Here is a 24,016-nt window from a genome sequence, read left to right as displayed (position 1 = left end):
GTTTGTGACCAATAAAAGGGGACCTGAAGCCATTTAAGGTCTGAATCACTGCTAACATTTCTTTGACCTTTATGTACTTTGTAGCATCAGAAGGATCCCATTCAACTTGCACGTGAACTCCTCTGGACACTGTCCCCCATGCAAAATCTGATAGGTCCATCTGGACTGACAGGATTGAAGTCTGGAGGAAGAAGGGTAGGTCTGGATAAAGAGACATCTGAGCCCTCTACCACCATAGCTCTTGTTTCACAAAACCCAGCAATGGTACAAAAGGGAAGCAGGTGCAGGGTCCAACAATTTTTTAAGTAACGCTTAATCTTTCCCATATGGCCATGTGGAGTCTGGCAGTGGTGTTATGAAGATCACAGAGAATCAGACTAGGGGGTTCTGAGCTCTGGAAAGTAGCCAGTTTGGGTTTGTGCAGGCACAGAATTGTTACGCCACTGACAGCATGAATGACAAACATCAGTAGATGTTCTAATAGAGCACTCTTGCAGTAGCCTTAATTATATGGGTCTACTCCCATACTACCGGTCAGCTTTTCTACTTTAAAGGGCACCCTCCACATGCTGTAACTGTCAGTAGTTCGACAGAAGCTCCATATAAAAACACAGGGAGGGGGAAAAGCTCAGAGACTTCTTGCCAGAAAAAGGGAAGCAATCCCTGAAAGGAAAAATACTAGGAAAAGTAACAAAAAAGGAAACAATACATGCAAGAGTTTAAACATCTTCACACTGAAAAAATAAAAATAAAAAAACTGGGGCTTGGAGGGAAGAGATGGCTACTGTATGTGTGTAGAACTTTAATTAGAACATCTACTATTATGGTGAGTAAACTTGCACAGTTGTACTATGTTCAACATTAGATCACTGTTGCATTAGCCTAAGACATACGGGAAGATTGTCATAGCTTAAAAGGTAAGAACAGAGGAAAAGGAAAAAAAACTAACAACCCTTGGAGAATGATCCTAGCAAAGACTGTTCTGGACCTGGAAAAGGTACGCATTTTGTAGTGTTTTGTAAAAGTATGTACAGAGGACCAAGTTGCTGCCACTAGAATACTTTTAGAGTCCACTCCACCCCTTTCAAGAAAGCACTTTGTAAAAGTATGTAAAGTGTACCAAGTTACTGCTTCTAAATGCTTTTAGAGTCCAACCTTTTCCAGAAAACCACCAAAAAGCCAAACTCCAAATGGAATGGGCCTTAACCCTCTCTGGAAGTCGTGTATGATAGTGAGAGTAACAAAAAGAAAGAGCATCAGATGACCATCTAGAAATAGTCTGTTTTGACATTAGCTGCCTTTTATCTTACCTTCATAGGAAAAAAATAGAAGTTATGTTCTTACCATAACGTTCCATGTTAGTTGTCTTCTTCTCGCCTTCTTCTTGCTGGATGGGTTCGGAGCCGACCTCGGCTCCGACTCGGCCACTCTAAAAGCTCGAGAGTTGGTTCCACCGGCTCGAGGCTCCCCTTATATCCCACAATGCTAGGCGAGAGTTACCTCAGATCTCGTTTGTAAGCTAACCCAGCTTATATCAAAAATAGTAAAACTGTGAAACAGAATCCACCTCTAACAGCAGGAAGAAAAGGGGTGACCTATATCCTGAAACAAGAAAATATGCATAATAGCATATGACTAAGAAAGAGGTGGTAGAAAGAGAGGTCACGATCACAACTCCTCTAGGTCTGTCCAGGCCAGGGGAAGGAGGGTGGGGCAAGAAGAAGGCGAGAAGAAGACAACTAACATGGAACGTTATGGTAAGAACATAACTTCTATATGTTAAGTTGTCTATCTCGCCTTCATTCTTGCTGGATGGGACCGCGTCCTAGCACTTTGTCCCGGTGGCCTAACGGAACAGACTCCTGAGAACAGTGGAACCAAAATTAGCTCTGTGCCTAGAAGCTAAATCCAACTTATAATGGGAAATAAAAGTGTGAGGAGTAGCCCAAGTAGCCGCTGCACAAATGGTGTCAATAGGCAGTCTGTCTTGGAAGGCTAGAGAAGTAGCCAAAGCTCTGGTGGAATGGGCTTTAGGTTTATTAGGCAGTTTTGGTGTCTAATCTCATAAACAAGGGTAATCAGAGATGTTAGCCATCTGGATAAAGATACCTTTGAAACTGGAAGTCCCTTACTGCTTTCCATAGGAGACAAACAGCTGATCAGATTTTCTGAATTGTTTGTCCTGTCCAAGTAGTACCTTAATTGACGATGAACATCCAGGCAGTGTAATTTTTGTTCAGACCTATTTGAATACTCCGGAAAAAGACAGGGAGGTCAATGCATTGGTTTAGATTTGATGTTGAAACCACCTTAGGCAAAAAGGACGGGTTAGTTCGTAAGGAAACTCTGTCCTTATGGAACACAAGGTAAGGAGAACGACAACTGAGTGCTTGAAGTTCTGAAATTCTTCTAGCTGATGTGATAGCCACCAGAAAGAGAGTTTTCCATGATAATAACTTTAAGGAACATGAAGCTGCAGGTTCGAAAGGGGAAAGAATCAAAGAAGCAAGAACTAAATTTAGGTCCCAAGGAGAAGGAGGATTTCTTACAGGAGGTCTGAGAAGAAAAACTCCTTTCAAAAAGGCTTTGCAGAGTTTGTGGGACATTAGGGCAGATTCAGAAATACCCACATGGAAATTAGAAATAGCTGCCAATTGAACCTTAAGAGTAGATGGAGATGAACCTGCATGGAAGAGTTCAGCAAGAAAATTAAGGACTAGTTGGATGGAAGCGGTGAAAGGATCTATGTCCTTTCCTTGTGCCCAATATGAGAAGCGTTTCCACTTACTCAAATAAATCTTCGAGTGGAAGATTTATGGGAAGCTATCAAAATATCTCTAACAGAGTGAGATAATTGAGGAAGCCTGGCTACGGTTGGAAGTGGAGGAACCAAGCAGTGAGGTTCAGAGAGGGAGGGAGCGATGAAACTGACCCGACTGATGGATCAAAGATCTGGAACTAGGTCCAGATTCCACGGTCGCTCAAAAGAAATCGATGTAGAAAGGGGAACCACACTTGTCGAGGCCAGTAAGGAGCAATGAGGATCAATGAGGCCTTCTGAGCGATAGCTTTCTGTATTACTTGAGAGATCAGTGGGAAAGGAGGAAATGCATACAGAAGTCCCGGGGCCAAACTTGGACTAGCGTCCCTGCTGGGTTGGCCTGGTAAAGGGAATAGAGTGAAGTATTCTCTGCACTTGCTGTTTTGGGGAGTAGCAAAAGATCGCAGCAAGGCTGACCCCACTTGAGAAATATCTCTCTCACTACAGAGTCTTTCAGAGACCACTCGTGAGGCATGAGAATAGCTCTGCTCAACTTGTCCGCAATGTGATTGGACTTCCGGGATGTGCGTTGCTATCAGAAACGCTGAGAAGAAATCGCCCATTGCCACAGTCTGAGTGCTTCTCGACACAGGGGTATGATCTGGTTCCGCCTTGTTTGTTGATGTACCACACTACAGACATATTGTCTGTCTGGATTGCAATCGTTCCCAAGGGAAGAGAGTCTTGAAGGGCTTGCAACGCTAAAAGCACTGCTCTCATCTCCAGAACATTTATGTGCAAGTGGCATTCGTTTGGTTGCCATGTGCCCTGGACTGTCCTGCCCTGATAATGCCCCCACCCGATCAGGGAGGCATCCGTTGTCAGAGTAGCAACCGGAGGAGGTGGAACAAATGGTCTCCCCAACAGGAGCTGGGGAAGACATCCACCACATGAGATGCTTTTGCACGCTTGCGTGATCATAATGGTGTGAGACATTGGAAGTTCCTGGTATGACCATTGAGAAGAGCATCCACTGAAGGATCCGCATGTGGTATCTGGCCAATGGGAGGAGAGGTATGGCCGCTGCCATGATTCCCAACACCTTTAGAACTAACCTGGCTTTGGCTCTGTTGTTGTTGAGAAGAAGTGACACCAATTTTGAATGTCTGATATCCTTTGGTTCGTTAGTGTTGCAGACATGTTTACAGTATCAAAATTTGCCTATGTAGGTAATAGTACGACAAGGCGACAAAACAGACTTTTCGCAATTTGTTGAGATACCCAGTTTTGACAGACGCGAAAAGTGTAATCTCTGGCCATCAGAAGGAGATGCTTGGTGGGAGCTGTGAGGAGCCAGTCGTCCAAATATGGAAACACCTGGAATCCTTGTCGTCTCAGGTGAGAAGCTACCACTGCCATGCATTTGGTAAACACCGGGGCAGTGGTGAGACCAAAGGGCAGGGCCCTGAATTGAAAATGACTGGTTCCCAGCCTGAAGCGGAGGAATCTTCTGGCCCGTCTGTCCATTTTTCTGTGGTAGTACGCCTCCTGCAGGTCTATAGAGCACATCCAGTTTCCTTTTCCCAATAGGGAAGAATGGATTGCAGCGTGACCATCCGAAATCTTGTTAACATGACGGATCTGTTCAAGATAGTGAGATCCAAAATTGGTCTGCAGTCGCCAGTTATCTTTGGAAGTAAAAGAACCTTGAGTAGATTCCGGATCCTTGTTGGTCTGCTGGCACTGGCTGAATAGCTCTTTTGAAAGCAGTTTTGAAATTTCCAAAGCTGCTATATCCCTTTGAGCGGGTGGAACATCTGGAAGGGATTTTTGACTGATTTGGAAAAGCGAAGAAAGGGGATGGAATAACCTTCGAAATGATGCACTGTACCCATTTGTCTTGTGTAAAGGAGAGCCAGGATTCTGGGTACAGTCACAATCTTCCCCGACTGCCTCGAAGATGGGCAGTCGGGCAACACCTCAGGGATGCTGAAAGGGCTTAACAGGAAAGGCTTCCCGATTGTCCTGGTTCTGCGGACCCCCCCTGCCCCTAGGGTGTGCTCTACCATTGTTATTCCCACGTCTGCCTCTGGTAGGAAAGCGACTCTGTCGTCAGGCGAAGTCCCTTGAGATTGTTTACGGAACCACATCTTTCCACCCTTCTGGCCTTTGGGGTAAGGCCTAGAAGGAGTCGAAACGGACTCCGACGGCAGAAAGGGTCTTGCCATCAGTCTCGCACCTAGTCAGGGTTTCTTTCACTTGAGGACCAAAAAGAGATGATCCATCAAAAGGGGAGTTCGTGAAAGACGTCTTGAAAGGTTCCGCAAAGTTGCATAGCCGCATCCAGGCGTGCCTACGTAAGGCTACCCCTGTTCCTGCGGCTCTGCTCGCTCCATCGGCCGCATAAGAGAGGAGGCGCATGGAGGAGTTGGAAATGGAATTAAGGATAGCTAGCTGCGTGTTCATTTTTTCTTGGAACCCCGCAGCCGTAGGGTCCTTCAACATCTCACTCGCTTCCTTGACCAAGTCCCTTTGAAGACGAGTGAAATGGCACAGGTAATTCAGCGAGCATGGTAAAAGTTGCTGAGGAGAACATCCGCTTCCCGTACCTATCCATGGACCTAGATTCCTTGTTAGGTGGATGGACAGGCACTGAAGGATCAGCCAGTTCCTTCTTTGTGGCGGCAGCTACCACCATAGCATCCACAGAAACTCCTTTTGATAAAAATTGCTTGTCTGATGGAGCTGTGATGAATTTGGAGGGTCTCCTGGGAGTGGGGTCCACTGAATCAGGAGCCGTCCATGCCTTTGCAACCACCTGCATGAGGGGTCAAGGGGGACACACAGGAGGTGGAAGGACGAGAGCCAAACGCCTCAAGATACACAGATTCGACCTCTGAAGGGTTGAGGGCTGGCCAACTTTCCTTCTGTTTAAGGATCTCCAGAATGTCTGCAAATGAGACATCTTCAGAAGGGGAACGGGGAACCCTCAGAATCATCCAGATCTGTGTCCGACGTGATAGACTCAGGTGAGTCAATGTGCTTCCTCTTGCACTTCCTCTTCCGAGGGGGCTCTTCTGCCAAATCAGGAGAGGCCTCGGAAGAGGATGAAATCCCCAAAGGGGACTCCTGAGGAGCTGGCTCTCTGCGGTCCGGGATGAGGGAGTGAGTCGACTTACCCTGAGGCAGCATAGAGGGAGGGGCTGACGGAGCCGACTGTGGAGTAGAGCCAGGCTCTAACACACTCCGCATGACCTCGAAAGCACCCCTGTCAGGCAGAGCCAGAGGTCCCCGCTCCGAGGAGCTAAGGACCCCCCTCGGCACCGACAGTGATGGCTCCGAAGCCGATGTCGGAGCCGAACTCACCAGCGCCGAAGCACCGAGAGGGAGAGGGGGGTCGGACAAGGGTCCGATGCCACTCACCCTCGGAGCCGACGAGGGAAGTCCGGCGCCGAGATTCCTCCACGGAAGAAAACGGAGCCGGCAGCGGGCCGAAGACAATTGTCTCGGCTCGGTGACCGCAGTCTCGGTTCCGACCGACCCGGCCCGAACTCAAAAGAGTCGAAGGAGGAAAGAGTTGATGGACTGGGGCAGGCACCGACTGATGAGTCGGGCTCTGAAGCATCTGGGCAAGTGCCTCGGACTTAAGTAGTCGACTCACCACCCTCTGAAGGTCATGATCAGAAAGCCTCGATGACCTAGAGGAATGAGACCTTTGGCTCCGTTCAGACAGCAGGGGAGATCCTGGAGCCGAATGAACGGAGCCAAGAGAAGGTGACCTAGACCTCTTTCTGGTTGTCGGCTCCGAAGATCTTGTCGGAGCCGACACGGGTACTCGATAACCTCGGCTCCGGCCGGAGGAAGCCACAGAAACTGTGGACTGAGTCTTATCGGCTCCAGCCGGAGCCGATAAAGGCAAAGGTTGAACAACCTGAGGTCTCGGCTCAGAAGCCGGAGCCGAGACCTCGATGCCTTAGAGGGCTTCCCTGTTGAAACTGACAGGGAATCCTCTGGTTTTAACAAGCCTCTCAAAATTAACTTGTTCTTTCTCTCCTGCAGGACCCTGGGGCTGAAGCCATGGCACACAGCACAGGAGTCCTGCAGGTGCAAAGGCCCCAGACAGTAGACACAAGAAGTGTGAGCGTCTGTCAGAGACATTTTCTGACAGCACGCATCACACTTCTTGAATCCAGAGACCTTTGCTTCCTTTGACATTATCCTAACTGACAGGAGTACACTAACACACACCAAACACACAGTTATACCCTGTCAGAAAAATTATTAATTAACAATTTTAGTCAAAAAATTAGAAATTAAGCACAAACACACCCTAAGGAAGGGAAGGCCAAAGGCCCAAGGGAAGAACCAGCGGTTCTTTTAAAGAGAAAACGGGGAAAAAAAAAAGGGGTCGGGGATAAAAAACTATATTCTACACTAATTTGTGAAGAATTAAGGTAAAAAGGGGAAAAAAGAATAACTTTTTAGTATAAAAAGCTAACAATCACCAGGAACCGGTAGAAGCAACCAACCTCGAAGCTGTAGCGGCAAACGAGATCTGAGGTAACTCTCGCCTAGCATTGTGGGATATAAGGGGGGCCTCGAGCCGGTGGAACCAACTCTCGAGCTTTTAGAGTGGCCGAGTCGGAGCCGAGGTCGGCTCCGAACCCATCCAGCAAGAATGAAGGCGAGATAGACAACTTAACATCAGTTGATCAGCTTTCCTGAAGGAATGACTTTTGTCTGTGTAGTATCTGAGCTGCCTGTGCACATCCACAGTTTGAAGAATTGTCTCTCCCTTGTTCTTGAGATCAGGAAAAAATGCAGGCAGAATAACAAAGTAGCCCAAAGTAAACTCTCAGGCCATTTTAGGCATAAATGGGATTAGTTCTCACAGAAACCGTGTCTTATGGAAAATGAGGTAGAGTTGGTTCACCATAAGAGCTTGTAACAATGATATTCTCTTAGCTGAAGTCAAAGCAATAAATAAAACAGTTTTCCATGTTAAGAACCTCAATTCAGCCTGATTAGCTCATTTAAATGGAAACAGAGCAAACTTTTGAAGTAGAAATTTAAGATCCTAAGGAGGACCAACCTGTTTGGTGGGTGGACAGACATGTAAAATCACTTTCACAAACTGCTTGATGACTGTAAGAAAGGGAGAATCCAAGGGCAGACAAGTGGAGAAGGCCAACAAATGAACCTTGATAAAGGAAAAAGTAAGGCCAGAGGATGGTAACTCACATAAATAATCAAGAAACAAAGGCAGCCTAAGAGGGTCTCGTTTCTTAGAATAGTATCAACTAGAAAATCTTTTTCACTTATGCACATATGATTTCCTAGAAGCAGCTTCTTTAGCCTCCTTCAATGCCTGTTGCATGTCCTCAGAAAAAGGTGCCTAAAAGGTATTAAAATTCTACCAACCAGGCAGTCAAATGAGGAGTCATCAGACTGACGTGTATCAAACTCTCTCTGTCTTGTGTGACTATATCCAGTTTGTGGGGAAGCCTGTGGTAATTACCTATGGCCAGGTGCAAAAGAAGGGGGTAAGAACAGTTGTGTCAGTAAATTTACCATAACAGTAGATGTTCAAATGACCATTGCTGCAGTAACCTTGCTATATGGGTTATATTTTTCCACAGACCTTGTACTTTCACCCCTCTTAAAACTACTCCCCAAGCCAGTTATGAAGTATCACTTGTGACAGACTGAAGAGGAGGCAGACGGGAGAATGGGAGACTTGGACTCTGAGAGAACTGGTCTACCCACCATAGAACCTTTATTCTTACAACCCCCAGGATGGGGATCTGAAAATATAAAGGGTGAAGATGCAGAGTCTAGTTTGACCTGAGGAACCACTGAATTTTTCTCATGTAAAGTTTGGTCGAGGGAATCATAAGAATCATAGAGCACTTTGTATTCCAAAACGTTGAGAAATTACATGGCAGATAGTTTTGTATGGAAAAAAATCAGGAAGAACATTTGGAAGATTTCTTCTTTGCCCGAAGGAAGCAATACTCTTCCAAGAGCAAAATCTAAGAGATACCATAGGAAAGCAATTTTGTGAGATGGGATTAAAGATTTCTGTACATGGACTTGAAACACCAGACTGAACAGGACATTATGTACACTTTCTAATCTAGTGATAACTGGAAAAAAGAGTCTACAGCTATAAAGCAATTGTCCAAATATGGTAAAATGTGATTGCCCTTGAATCTGCAATAAGCAATTATTGAGGACAGATACTACATGTATACCATGGAGTCATAGATAGTCCACATGATAAGACAGATAACTGATAATGTGAGTCAGATACAGAAAATCTTAAAAAACACATCTGAAATGCTTGCCAATGCGTACATAATGGTAATGCATCTTTTAAAGCTAGCTTTGCCATAAAAGCTAGTAAAGGAACCAAAGGTAACGGGATCCGAAGAAGCAATGTTTTGAACTCTGGGATCTTTTCAGGAAGACCAAGAAACTTAGACTTCCATATGCATTCTCTCTCAGGCACCAGAAATATCTCTGAATAAATCCTATACCCTCTCTGGTCTGCAAGCACTGGTTATATGACTCCCTGAGATAACATTTGATCTATTAGAGAAGAAAACAGGGATATTTGGTTTACTGTGCAAGGAGAGATTCCTTGGAAAGGAGGGAGGGAATCCCACTGGCAAGTGTAACTCTGTTGAATGACTTTCAGAACCTAACTGTCTGCAAAAATGTGGTGCTACAAGGGAATATAAGACTCAGGGAGAAGAATAGGTTTCTAAGGTGGGAAGAGGGAAACCTATAATATATATGCCATATATGAGGGCCAATAGTCAGCCTAACTTTTTGGACAACCCATGAGATTCTGAGAGGCTTTACATTTCGTTTTTGAGCCTCCTTGCCATTACTTTTTAAAACCTTGCTTGCAAACACCTTACTGCTTGCACTGTTTATTAAAAAGGGAGTTGAAGTGGAAGGAAAATGTATTTTTGCCTTATAAAAGCAGTAAGGTTGGAATGTGTGTGTGTGTGTGTGTGTGTGTGTGTGTGTGTGTGTGTGTGTGTGTGTGTGTGTGTGTGTGTGTGTGTGTGTGTGTGTGTGTGTGTCTTAAGTGATAATTTAACAAAGGTATTTAAAAGTGTGTTTTCCCCTCTCATCAAATGTCTGAAGAACCTCAGCAGCAGAAGGACAAAACAGAACTTCCTTGGCCAGTGAAGGATTTAAAATTTCGATTTTAACATATTTAGCAATATTTTGAGACTGTAAATAAGCAAATCTTCTCATGAATAACCCAGAATAAACAAACCCTGAGGCAGTAGTGACAACATCGTAAGAACACCTCAAGTCACGCTTAATAACATAAGAAGCAGAAATAAAAGAGGCATTCAGTGATTATTTTTCCTTAGATTGGAAGGTTACCAGTAAGCTACTTCATGTCCTCCAAAGACAGAAAGAAAACTTTACAGTTCAAAATTCTGAAAGTTTAAGTGAAAGCAGAACAAACCTTCTCAAACTTGTTAAAAACTTCCCAATATTTGTCAGAACGAATGGGATTGGTACCAGCAATTTGTCTAACAGAAAAAAGGCTGGAAGAGAAATCACTGCAGGGTGAGCCTTAGAGTTAGAAAACAACCGGCCAACAAATGTCAATAAATAAATATAAAATAAATATCTGCGAGTCTAGGGTACCTTGGATAATCTAGCAGACTTCCTAGGGGCAAAAAATTCTGACTGTCAGGTAATTAGCAAGCTGTGAGAAAAACATTCTCTAAAACTGATAAAACAGGAGGAACAGTTGCTTACTGGGGAATATCAGTCTGTAAGAAATCATATTACATTTAGGGATTTCATTTTGATCCTACTAGAAAACCTTTTTCATTTTAGATAAAGTAACAGAAAAACAAAGGTCTTCTGGTGGGAAATTTGAAGCAACGCCATTCTCAAAATCACAATGTTTGGGTTGAGAAGAAAATCCTGAAGTATAATATTCACCTGCCAATTTCTGTTATTTTTTTCCTTCAAAGCAGATGACATGGGTGGAAAAAAAGCAGAAATTTACTCCCTACCAAATCTTCTCTGACTACAGACGCCACATTTTTAACTTGCACTTTCCTTTTCCTAGCAGATTCAGGACCGATCCAGCACAGGCATACTCTTCCAGAACAGAGACTCCTTTTCCAAGCTATTAAATAAAACACTTGCCCTTTTCCCCGAAAGTGGTATGAGTGGATCTCCATTGCCCATGAAGGGCATCCCTACAGCCTGATCCAATGTCTGTTCTCATATTTACGTTTTAGATCCTCAAAATATTCATAATTGAACATCAAAGGATTGGAAATGATATTGGCAAAAACATTTTCTGACCAGTCCCACAATGAATGGCAGGACCCTTGTCTGCTTGGACCCTTTTAGAGAGACTAGACAAAGGGCAGAACAGATATAAAGTGAATGAGAAGCATGGCTCTGCACTTACACTAACTTAAAACAATACGATCCGTCAGGGAAACAACCTGTCGCATCATATTTTTCTGAAATCTTAACCAAGATGCCCAAGTTTAAGACACAGATTATGTAATTTACAGCAATTTTTCAGCAAACTGAAAGATTCTTTCCAGCTATTTACTGAGGAAATAAGCTGGAAGGGAATTTCCTTAACAGAAGCTTAATAAAAAGGCCAGCAGATCTCCTACAGGGCAGCAGTTTCCAGGACAATAATCAACAAGGGTTCATGGCCAGAAAAAGCAGTCAAACAATCAGTTTTATAACTGGGTTACAAAGTTACAACGTAGCTTAACAGAAAAAAAATTGATATGCAAGGACTCAAAAAAAGCTAGCTGCTAGGAAAACTAGAAGCTAGGAAGTAGGACTGAGGCTGAGAAACTGAACTGTAGCATGGCTGGATGGTAAAATACAGATGGTTGTGGTAAGAGACATGGTGAAAGGAATAAATGAACAGACTAGTGGAGCACTGCAGGGTCAGGTCTTTGTCTATTACTCTTTCAGTTTACCTTTTTCAGGTACACATGATGAAATTTAGAACAGCATAGCCCCTCTGCTGATGACACAAAGGCATGTATACTAGCAGAGGGTAGGAAAAATAATCTAAGTAAGAAATTTAAAAATATGATCATGTGGGGGGTAAAGATGGTAGCTGTGGCTCAGTGCAGGCAAACACAAAGTACTGAACATAAAACCAAAATAATGCTGGTGACAAGTATCAGTTTAGAGGCAATGAAAGTGACAGATCATGGAAAGTACATGGGAAAATGACTGCAGAAAGCAGAGTAAGAGGGTTGAAAGCCTATGGTAACAGTGACTAGAGTACTGGTGTATGTCTCTTCTTATTAAGGACTAGAAGAGATAAAAGAACATGACATGGGTGCACAAGATCATTCCAAAAGATGCAAATGCGTCACCCTGAAGAACCTGAAGAAGAATGACCATTGAGGAAGGCAAAAAGGCAGCTAACTGTGCAGACCAACTACTCCCTAAAACTGCTAAACTACTTCTTTACAGACAGGGTGGTGTACCCATGGAATGGAATGAAATGTCAGAATCATAGAGAGAAAAATCCAAAGAAGCATTCAAGAGGGCATGAGTTAGGCATGGAAATAGTGAAGGGGACAGTATGGATAGTGGAGATGTAAAATGTTAAATACACTTAAATTGTTGATTAGGTAGGCTAAATGACTCCACCATAAGCAAATGTAATGTAACTACAGCATGAATAAGAAAGAGCATAAGTATTTACCCTTACAAAAACCTGATATCATACATTTCCATAAAGCACTGAACAGCATTGAATGTGTATATTATTCTGGGTATTTTTAAAACTGTGACTGAAACACTGTTTTAATCGCATACAATGTTTACGACACCTGTCAGATTCCTTTCTGGAAACAGAAGTGTTTTAAAGAATGTGAAAAAAATCATAAAAATGTCTGGTCTATGAAGTATAGTTAAGGAATATAACATGTGAATGTAACAAAAGCTGGTGTGAAGAAAATCTAGTGGATGTGCATCTCATTTACATTTCTGTAAAAGGAGCTTGTATCTAATGAATGCCTCATTGCTGTACAGTGCACAGTACACTCTCAAAAAGATGGTTTTAAGATGACTACAAATGATGTAGTGTTCACAATGACTACTACCAAGGATATGGTTGTTCCTGGGCAAAAATGACTGGGTACCATTAACCAAGTTCTGTGGCAGTTTAAGGTGCTGAATGAATATCCTGTCTACTTTTGAAATGACTATCCATGTTTAAGGATAAAAGTGAGCTGTTAAGGATCAGAAAGAGATGTCTTAATACCCAAGTGTCTGTTATTGAAAATCCGCAGTGGTGCAGCGGTAGCATTGTCACCTCACAGCAAGAGGTTCTCCCGTTCGATTCTTGGTGGCGACCCCTAACCGGGAAAAGCTGAAAGAAAAAACAACAAACAATACCCAAGTTATTTATACCCTTATGTTATAAAACAAAAATCTTACATTAAAGATAGTTTTGAATTCTTGGAAAAAATATCATCGATTGTATGGACTAGAGATATGTACTGGTTAACAGCTGATGTCAAAAGCCTGTATACAAGCATTAGGCATGATTATGGCCTAAGGGCTATGAGTAAATTGTTGGGAGATAGTCCACAGTCCTTCTATATCATGGAATTAATGGAATTTTGCTTAAAAAATAATTACTTTTATTTTGATGGTCAGTTGTTCCATCAATTAAAAGGTACAGCTATGGGGGCAAGTTTTGCCCCTATGTATGTGAATGTTATGATGAATTCATTTGAGTTAGAGTTTTTATATCATATGGGTTTCTTTAAAAATTATGTAATAAAATATTTCCATTATATTGATGATTTGATTTTTATATGTAAAGGAGGAAGATTGGAAATACATGAATTTATGGAGAACTTGCAGAAAAATCAATTTGGTTTGAAATTTGATGGCTTTCAGTTAGGTGATAGAGTTAATTTCTTGGATCTAACTTTGGAAGGGAAAGGGAATGGTAAAATTGTTACTAAAATATATCGAAAATTTGAAAATGATTTACATTTCCTTGATGGACATAGTTACCACCCATCACATCTTATTAAATCTTTACCATATGGTGAATTTACAACGGTAATGAGATTATGTAATAATAGTAGAGATGTAGAAGTAGAATTAGAAAAAACTTTCTAGTTTATTAATAGAGGCTATGAAATGGAAGAAGTCAAATTGTCTTTACAGAAAGCTAGACAAAGAATAAATGGAAAAAGAAATCAATATCTGTGTTATAAACAGAAATAAAAAAAAACAGATAAAATATATATGGTTCTAATGTATGATTTAATAGAAGAAGTGAAACAGGCTATACAAATGTATTGGCCTTTTCTATTTAAGCATAAAGATTTATTAGAAATACTTCCTGAAAATATAATATTTTCATACAAAAGAGGAAGAAACTTAAAAGACATGTTAGTACATGCTAGATGTTATAGACCACATACTAATTTAAAAACAAAAATGGAATTATTGGGAACATATCATTGTGGAAAATGTATTTCTTGTAAATGTTAGTCAAACATTTGAATATATTAATGGAAATTTTTTTTAACCAAATGGGAGTTTTTTTGTAACACAGAAGCGGTGGTATATGCAATAAAATGTCCATGTGGACTTTTTTATATTGGGGAAAGTAAGCGTGCTTTTAAAGTTAGACTTCAAGAACATATAAGGGACATAAAAAATAAGAAAAAAGAAAGTCCCCTTGCAATGCACTTTAAAGAATGTCATAATAGTGAACCAGAGGGTTTGTTAGCAACTGTTTTAGAACATATAGTGATAGGTAGTAATAATGATGAAGTGATTAAACATAAACTTTTATATAAAGAAACTGTTTTTATACTAAAGTATGGGACAATGACACCTAGTGGTATAAATATAGATTGCAATTGGAAAGTGTTTTTATGATGTATTAATCAATTGTTTAATTATTTAATAATTGTTTAATTGAGTGTTTGTAAATGATATAAATATTTGAGAAAATGGCTTTGAATTTATTCTCCTTGAAGGCGTGAGCCGAGGCGCTAGGGACTTGTGAATAAACCAGTGTTGGATCCTCCTTTGGTCGTTTTATTTGAAACAATACCCAAGTGTCTGTTATTCTGAGTTAGAAGTGTGACAACTGTCTTAAGTCTCTAATCACATGTCATTTAACAGCAATGAAGGACACACACTGAAAATCTGAGCACCCAGGTGTGTGACACATCTGTTAAACCATCTATACAAACTATGTACTGGTACATTATCCTGCAGCGACCCTTATTCATTGTCATTATTTCCTGTGCCACCATTCAGACTACTGGATCCATCATACATGGTCAAAGGGAGTTCCTTATACTGTATCACTGAGAGGTAGAGTATCCACAGGGGCCTCTAATTTGTATTACTGGTGTTCAGAACTAGAACCACTAGAACAAAAGCAGTGCACAAACATAAACAGAACTTGCCAAAGTACTGATTCACTGAAAGAAGCAGCACTAGAGAAAAACACAAAAATGAAACGTCACTGGATTTTGTACCCCTCTATACCTCCTGATCTGTAATTAATTTCAAGGCTGCCACAACTCAGAGAATGAAAGAAAGATACCTCTTCAGCTGTGGCAACTCAAAAGTTGAAAGATTTGAACAACTGACATTTCTGGCAGAATCTAATGCTTCACCAGAAATTCTTTTGATGAACTGCCAGCTTCATGTGGTTTAAGTTATCAAGCAGCTGCCATATATATCCATGAAAGAAAGCATATACCTGTTAAAAAAAAACTGTGGCTTTGACCAGTGAAAACTGGGAGAGCTTTGTTTTAATGGTTACAGTTTAACCTTTTTAGGGGCTTGACCTGGCTGCAGCTTCTAACAAGTCATAACAAACTTTTTGTTTTACAAATATATGACTATGTATTTAAAATGTAATTTCCATCTCATTATTAAATAAAGAGCAACTGAAATATAAAAAGCTGTAAATCTGTGCTAAAAATAGCATTTAGTGTGCCATAAGAAAATCATTCCAGATGCAGTTTTTAAAACAACGGACATTGGTTTTAACTACACCTCTTTCACAGGCTATTGGTAGTGTCAGTAAAATACCAAAGTAAAGCAATCCTTACCTTCTGCCTCTGCTGAATATTGCTCATGGTGTCTGGCTGGAATTCAAGCCTGTCAGTTCGGCACAGCTTCCAGTACAGGATGAATATGATGGTCACAACCACAATCACAGGAACCACCACCCCAACGATGATCCAAAGATTACTGTTATGGTTTTCAGATGGAGATTCTTCTACCTTATTAACAGCTACAACAATAAAGCAGTCACATTCCATAAAAGCTTCAATGAAAGCATCATTATTGTTGTTACCAAATTCAACCTACATTATATGTCCAGCTGATATTCATAAACTAAACAGCATACAAGCAAAATAAAATTTAGCTCAACTTAAAAATAAGGAGAAAAAAAATAAAAATGTAACTATCTACATACGAGTATTTCGTTCAATCATTATATTTAACTCATATAAAACATATATTAAAATCGAAAGGCACATAACAATAGCTATCTCTGATGATGACTGGAAAAATAAAAGTTATGTACTCACCATAACTGTGCACATGTGTTGTCCGTTTTCATTCTTCCTCAATGAATGGGCTCAGATCCAATCCTCGGATCAGACTCATCCGCTTTCTCTAGATTCTAGGATCCGACTCTCAAGATCTTTCCTTACCCATAATGCCCCTGACCACTGTGTTACCTCACATTGAGTTTGCTGCTATTATATAATATCAGAACAAGGTATCTTAACATTGATATGACAGAAAAGTAATAGCTGAACTAAGGTTCCTATCAACAATTCCATTAGGTCTCTTCCAAAGACATGTATGGGGGAAAGTGGGAGAGAAGTTGAGGAAGACTGAAAATGGACAACACAGATGCATAGTTAAAGTGAGTACATGACTTTTACATTTCATGTTGTCACTGTCAATCGTTCCTCAGTGAATGGGATGGAGTCCCCAGCTATGGTAACCTTGAGTGGTCTTCATGGAAGGACGTTCTGGAAAAAACGCAGAACCAAATGCAGCTCTGTTTCTGGAGAAGATGTCCAATTTTTAATGAGCTATAAAGGTATGAGCATTAGACCATGTGGCAGCTGCACAAATGTCATAAATAGAGGCTCTAGCCCAAAAAGCAACTGATGTAGCCAAAGTATTAACCTAGTTGAGTGTGCTTTTGGCTGCCTTGGTAAGGATATGCCTCTCAAGGAATAAACGTAGGAGATATGATCTGTTCTCCATCTGGTTACAGTAGTTTTTCAGACCGCTCTTCCCATCTTATTACTAGAAAATGAGACAAACAATTGTTCATTTTCCTAAATTTCTTAGTCCTGTGAAGATAAAAGTGAAGTTGCCTATGTACAGTACTACTAAAAGATGAACAGTATGTTCTCCCTTATTGTCAAATTTAGGAAAGAAAAACTGGTGCATTATCACTTGACTGATGTTTGTTTCAGAGGCAACTTTTGGTAGAAAGGAAGGATTAGTGCATAAGGTAACTCTATATTTGTGAAAAATCAAATACGGTGGTTTCGAAGAGAGTGCTTGGAGTTCAGATACTTGTCTTGCTGAAGGTATGTCCACCAGAAATACCGCTTTCCAAGAGATAAATTTAAGGTCTACTTTAGCTGAAGATTCAAAAGGTGAATGCACCAATGTCTGTAATACCAAAGTCAGGTCCTAAGGTGGAGTGGGGTCCCTAACTGGAGGTTAAGTAAAAAGGTACCTTTAAGAAAGGCCTTACATAACTTAGATGAAGTTAAAGCAGAAGAATTATCTCCAATGAGGTAACTGGAGGTGGCTGCTAACTGAACTTTGACGGTGGAGAAACTTGCCCTGCTTTGAAATTTGAAGGCAAGGAAATCTAAACAGAAGGGAGTGGAGCAGTGAAAGGATTCATCTCACTCTAATAAGCCCAAAAGGAAAACCTCTTACATTTACTCTTATAAATCTTTCTAGTCGAAGGTTTGTGATATGAAAAAAGAATCTGGTGAACTGGGGAGGAAAGCCTGGAATGCCTATCCATTACTGGAACCGGAAAAACCATGCCGTCAACCTGAGGCCTGCAATGTCCAGATGAATTATCCTGACGGGTGTAAATAACTGGAACAAACTCTCCAAAATGAAAAAAAACAACACAGGCTCCGATCTGGCTAGAATAACTCCAAAAAAGTTTAATGTGAAGTGCTTTTCGTCTTCCACCTTTGGAAGACTTCATCAGACAAAAGAAAAAAAACTTCATACACAGTTTTAAAATGAAAAAGGCGCCTCAGCAAAGCACAGTAATTGAATTCAGCTGCCATTCAATTAACTAATTAAATACTAAGTTAAATAATTAAAAGTGTTCTGCATCAAAAACCTTTTTCTTGTGTTAAAAATGCTCATGTCAGCAAAATAAGATCATTCATTTAAAACTTCTGTTTAAAACTTTCATTTTAGAAAAAACAAAATGCAAAACTGTACTCTAACATAAAGTACAGAAATACTGAATGAAAAGCATAAATGTAGGAAAACGTAATTTTAAATATATGCTTGGAGTGTAAAAGAAAAAAGGAACATAATAATAATAAGCATAAAATGAGTACAAATATAACAACAGACTACTGTTCACAACACCAAGAGGTGACAGTGTCTGAAGCAAAAATGTCAATAACTATGGACAGGGTCTCGAATACCTAAAAATACAAATACATACAGTAAACTATGTTCTAAGACCTTAGAAGATTTATGTTCTAAAAATGTTGAAAATTTTTAAAACAAATTTTTAGTACTAGACTATAAAAATATGCAAAGGAACTCAAGACGAAAAACAGGAATAAACTACAACAGTTGCTACCTTCTGCTAACATGAAATGAAATACTGTATGTGTCACCTCAATAGACTTCTCAACTTCAAAATACAAGTCAAAGATATGACGTTGTTTAAACCAGGGGGAGTGTAGGAATTCAGCCTAAGCTGCCAAACAAGTTCAAGTTTCTCTTAACAGTAACTGATGTGGTCCACCTTTTTCGTCAACCACTACCTGATCTATCACTTTAAGCAAAAAAGCATGGGAAGGACTTGTGTCGAAGATCCACATTGCTGCAGTCCAATTTACCCTCCCTCCTTCCCCTCTGTCTCGCTAGGCCATTGGCACTATTCTTCGTCCTTAAAGGGTTGGGAGGGTGGCCTAATACTTAAGATGTTTTCCTTACAAATACAAGGTGCAGGGTTTGAGTCTCACATGGGTATAATTGGCTAGGCTTAAAATGGCTCTCAAGGGCAGTTAGCTTAGTACTAATCTATGAACCCATGAAATTGTATAATATCTGTACAATTAAATACTGGTATGAATTTACTTTGGGTGGGAGGCTGGCCTAATGGTTAAGGTGTTTGCCTTACAAACGCAAGGTACAAGGTTTGAATCTCACAAGGGATAACTGGCTAGGCTTAAAATGGCTCGCAAGGGCAGTTAGCTTAGTACTAATCTATGAACCTATGATATGTGTGTTCATAAATCCTTTCTTTTAATTTCCTGTCAGTTTTGCCGATATAAAGAGCCGGACATGACTGACAGGAAGCCAGGTAAACCACTGATTTAGAACTACAACTGTACCGGCCTCTGGCTTTAAACATGTGTTGATTCACTGTGAAACTAGACCCTGTAGAAATGAATTTACAATAATAACATGCCTCACATTTCTATGTGTCCTCTGTTCTAGTGGGTTTCATAATCATACTTTCCATGATACTTTTTAGAATTCTACGTTTTCTAAAAATAATAACTGGTTCGTCATCTAATTTCTCTACTAAATCCTTCTCAAAGGTCAATAAGTGCCAATTTCTTCTAAGGATGTTACTAATGAACTTCGCTTCCGAAGTAAAAGAGGTAATAAAACTCTTCTTGTAACATTAGAGAACTTGGCATAGCTCCTCGTGGTCCCCTGCAGAGTTCCTACGGCAGCAGAGAGCAGAAAAAGCGACTTTCTTGATTATAAGTATTTTTTATTGCTTTTTTCGATCTATTGTGCTTTTCGACCACTGTTTGTGCTTATTTTGCTGTTATATTACCTGTTTTTCCTGTTTTTCTGTGCTTAAATTGTTGATTGCACTTCCTGGCTAAAGTTTTGCTTAAAAGTTAACAAACAGGCAAATACACTCAAGTGTACTAGCCTTTGATAGCAATTTAGTCGAATAACAAAGCATTTACTGTATTTTCTGTCTGTGTGCAAAAAAACTAAAAAAAACAAAAAAAATACTTCTGCTTTCCTAACTTTCCTAGCTAGTTGTTCCAGAGACCAGATTTGCTGATCCCTGGGCTTTGTATTTGGTTCCTGTGTTCCTCCATTTTCTTGTGTGGCCAGAGGGAAGTTTCTTTACTCACCAGTGAGAGTGGGGAGTACTGAGCTGCCTGTTTGTCCTCAGAGGAGAGGTTAGAGACAGCAACTAGTAATTCATTGGTCATTTTGGGTCATTTCCTGTTTTTTCCAGCCCTCTGCTATAAAGCGCACTTTGGCGGGCTTTTCTGGCATTAGAGAACTTGGCATAGCTCCTCGTGGTCCCCTGCCGAGTTCCTAAGGCAGCAGAGAGCAGAAGAAGCGACTTTCTTGTTTATAAGTATTTTTTATTGCTTTTTTCGATCTATTGTGCTTTTCGACCACTGTTTTTGCTTATTTTGCTGTTATATTACCTGTTTTTCCTGTTTTTCTGTGCTTAAATTGTTGATTGCACTTCCTGGCTAAAGTTTTGCTTAAAAGTTAACAAACAGGCAAATACACTCAAGTGTACTAGCCTTTGATAACAATTTAGTCGAATAACAACTGTATTTTCTGTCTTTGTGCAAAAAAAAAACTAAAAAAAAAAAAAAATACTTCTGCTTTCCTAACTTTCCTAGCTAGTTGTTCCAGAGACCAGATTTGCTGATCCCTGGGCTTTGTATTTGGTTCCTGTGTTCCTGCATTTTCTTGTGTGGCCAGGAGAAGTTTCTTTACTCACCAGTGAGAGTGGGGAGTACTGAGCTGCCTGTTTGTCCTCAGAGGAGTGGTTAGAGATAGCAACTAGTAATTCATTGGCCATTTTGGGTCATTTCCTGTTTTTTCCAGCCCCCTGCTATAAAGCGCACTTTGGCGGGCTTTTCTGGCATTAGAGAACTTGGCATAGATCCTCGTGGTCCCCTGCAGAGTTCCTAAGGCAGCAGAGAGCAGAAAAAGCAACTTTCTTGATTATAAGTATTTTTTATTGCTTTTTTCGATCTATTGTGCTTTTCGACCACTGTTTTTGCTTATTTTGCTGTTATATTACCTGTTTTTCCTGTTTTTCTCTGCTTAAATTGTTGATTGCACTTCCTGACTAAAGTTTTGATTAAAAGTTAACAAACAGGCAAATACACTCAAGTGTACTAGCCTTTGATAGCAATTTAGTCGAATAACAAAGCATTTACTGTATTTTCTGTCTGTGTGCAAAAAAAAAAAAAAAAAAAAAAAATACTTCTGCTTTCCTAACTTTCCTAGCTAGTTGTTCCAGAGACCAGATTTGCTGATCCCTGGGCTTTGTATTTGGTTCCTGTGTTCCTCCATTTTCTTGTGTGGCCAGAGGGAAGTTTCTTTACTCACCAGTGAGAGTGGGGAGTACTGAGCTGCCTGTTTGTCCTCAGAGGAGTGGTTAGAGACAGCAAAGAGTAATTCATTGGCCATTTTGGGTCATTTCCTGTTTTTTCCAGCCCCCTGCTATAAAGCGCACTTTGGCGGGCTTTTCTGGCATTAGAGAACTTGGCATAGCTCCTCGTGGTCCCCTGCAGAGGTCCTAAGGCAGCAGAGAGCAGAAAAAGCGACTTTCTTGATTATAAGTATTTTTTATTGCTTTTTTCGATCTATTGTGGTTTTTTGACCACTGTTTTTGCTTATTTTGCTGTTATATTACCTGTTTTTCCTGTTTTTCTGTGCTTAAATTGTTGATTGCACTTCCTGGCTAAAGTTTTGCTTAAAAGTTAACAAACAGGCAAATACACTCAAGTGTACTAGCCTTTGATAGCAATTTAGTCGAATAACAAAGCATTTACTGTATTTTCTGTCTGTGTGCAAAAAAAAAACAAAAAAATACTTCTGCTTTCCTAACTTTCCTAGCTAGTTGTTCCAGAGACCAGATTTGCTGATCCCTGGGCTTTGTATTTGGTTCCTGTGTTCCTCCATTTTCTTGTGTGGCCAGAGGGAAGTTTCTTTACTCACCAGTGAGAGTGGGGAGTACTGAGCTGCCTGTTTGTCCTCAGAGGAGTGGTTAGAGACAGCAACTAGTAATTCATTGGCCATTTTGGGTCATTTCCTGTTTTTTCCAGCCCCCTGCTATAAAGCGCGATTTGGCGTGCTTTTCTGGCATTAGAGAACTTGGCATAGCTCCTCGTGGTCCCCTGCAGAGTTCCTAAGGCAGCAGAAAGCAGAAAAAGTGACTTTCTTGATTACAAGTATTTTTTATTGCTTTTTTCGATCTATTGTGCTTTTCGACCACTGTTTGTGCTTATTTTGCTGTTATATTACCTGTTTTTCTGTGCTTAAATTGTTGATTGCATTTCCTGGCTAAAGTTTTGCTTAAAAGTTAACAAACAGGCAAATACACTCAAGTGTACTAGCCTTTGATAGCAATTTAGTCGAATAACAAAGCATTTACTGTATTTTCTGTCTGTGTGCAAAAAAAAACTAAAAAAAAACTGCAAAAAATACTTCTGCTTTCCTAACTTTCCTAGCTAGTTGTTCCAGAGACCAGATTTGCTGATCCATGGGCTTTGTATTTGGTTCCTGTGTTCCTCCATTTTCTTGTGTGGCCAGAGGGAAGTTTCTTTACTCACCAGTGAGAGTGGGGAGTACTGAGCTGCCTGTTTGTCCTCAGAGGAGTGGTTAGAGACAGCAACTAGTAATTCATTGGCCATTTTGGGTCATTTCCTGTTTTTTCCAGCCCCCTGCTATAAAGCGTGCTTTGGCGGGCTTTTCTGGCATTAGAGAACTTGGCATAGCTCCTCGTGGTCCCCTGCAGAGTTCCTAAGGCAGCAGAGAGCAGAAAAAGCGACTTTCTTGATTATAAGTATTTTTTATTGCTTTTTTCGATCTATTGTGCTTTTTGACCACTGTTTTTGCTTATTTTGCTGTTATATTACCTGTTTTTCCTGTTTTTCTGTGCTTAAATTGTTGATTGCACTTCCTGGCTAAAGTTTTGCTTAAAAGTTAACAAACAGGCAAATACACTCAAGTGTACTAGCCTTTGATAGCAATTTAGTCGAATAACAAAGCATTTACTGTATTTTCTGTCTGTGTGCAAAAAAAAAACTAAAAAAAACCCCAAAAAAATACTTCTGCTTTCCTAACTTTCCTAGCTAGTTGTTCCAGAGACCAGATTTGCTGATCCCTGGGCTTTGTATTTGGTTCCTGTGTTCCTCCATTTTCTTGTGTGGCCAGAGGGAAGTTTCTTTACTCACCAGTGAGAGTGGGGAGTACTGAGCTGCCTGTTTGTCCTCAGAGGAGCGGTTAGGGACAGCAACTAGTAATTCATTGGCCATTTTGGGTCATTTCCTGTTTTTTCCAGCCCCCTGCTACAAAGCGCGCTTTGGCAGGCTTTTCTGGCATTAGAGAAAGTACAGTTTTGTACCTACCATAAATGTAGATGTCCGAGAGGAATGCATCTGCAGTCTTAAAAAATGGGTTGTCCTGTCGTCAGGCAGCCCTTGATCGCGGATTCCAAAGTCTGGGTCTGGCTCGGCTGGTGTCGCACTTCACCCGGCCATTGCGGCAGTTCTTCGGTATAAAGGCATCAGCCCGGCGCCATTTTCCTCAGTGTTTCTTGCCCCAGATGCCAGGTGCCCTCTTGGATGGCTAAATTTGGATAAATGCCAATGTTTCCAAATAGTAGAGCAAACACATAAAATAAGCATGTATGTACATATATACAAACAAATACACCATAATAGATCCCCCCAAGCTAGCTGAAGGATGGCAAATACCCTAGGAGTACCACAGAGGGGAAGGTGGGTGGGTAATCCTGACTGCAGATGCATTCCTATCGGACATCTACATTTATGGTAGGTACAAAACTGTACTATGTCCTTCAAGGATGCATCTGCAGTCCTTACAAATGGGTAGAATACCATAGCTAAACTAGGGGAGGAGGAAAAAGGAGATTATTGTAGTTAGGATCCCTTGCAAAACAGCAGTGGCAAA

At 40.7% G+C, this 24,016-nt stretch overlaps 1 protein-coding gene across 5 annotated transcripts in view; it reads right to left on the bottom strand.

Annotated features, from left to right (window-relative positions):
• Window positions 1-24,016, bottom strand: part of KIAA1549 (KIAA1549 ortholog) — a 2,575,340-nt gene that overhangs the window by 854,875 nt on the left and 1,696,449 nt on the right. For all 5 annotated transcript variants that reach the window (XM_044088205.1, XM_044088206.1, XM_044088207.1 and 2 more), the window contains exon 10: window positions 15,898-16,082. In XM_044088205.1, the coding sequence (XP_043944140.1) occupies window positions 15,898-16,082 (185 nt within the window). The remainder of the gene's footprint in view (window positions 1-15,897; window positions 16,083-24,016) is intronic.

This window comes from Protopterus annectens, chromosome 11.part0 (genome assembly GCF_019279795.1).
Source record: "Protopterus annectens isolate FY-2018-M chromosome 11.part0, PAN1.0, whole genome shotgun sequence".
In the NCBI taxonomy this organism is placed as follows: Eukaryota; Metazoa; Chordata; order Ceratodontiformes; family Protopteridae; genus Protopterus; species Protopterus annectens.
This window is presented reverse-complemented; position numbering and strand designations above follow the sequence as displayed.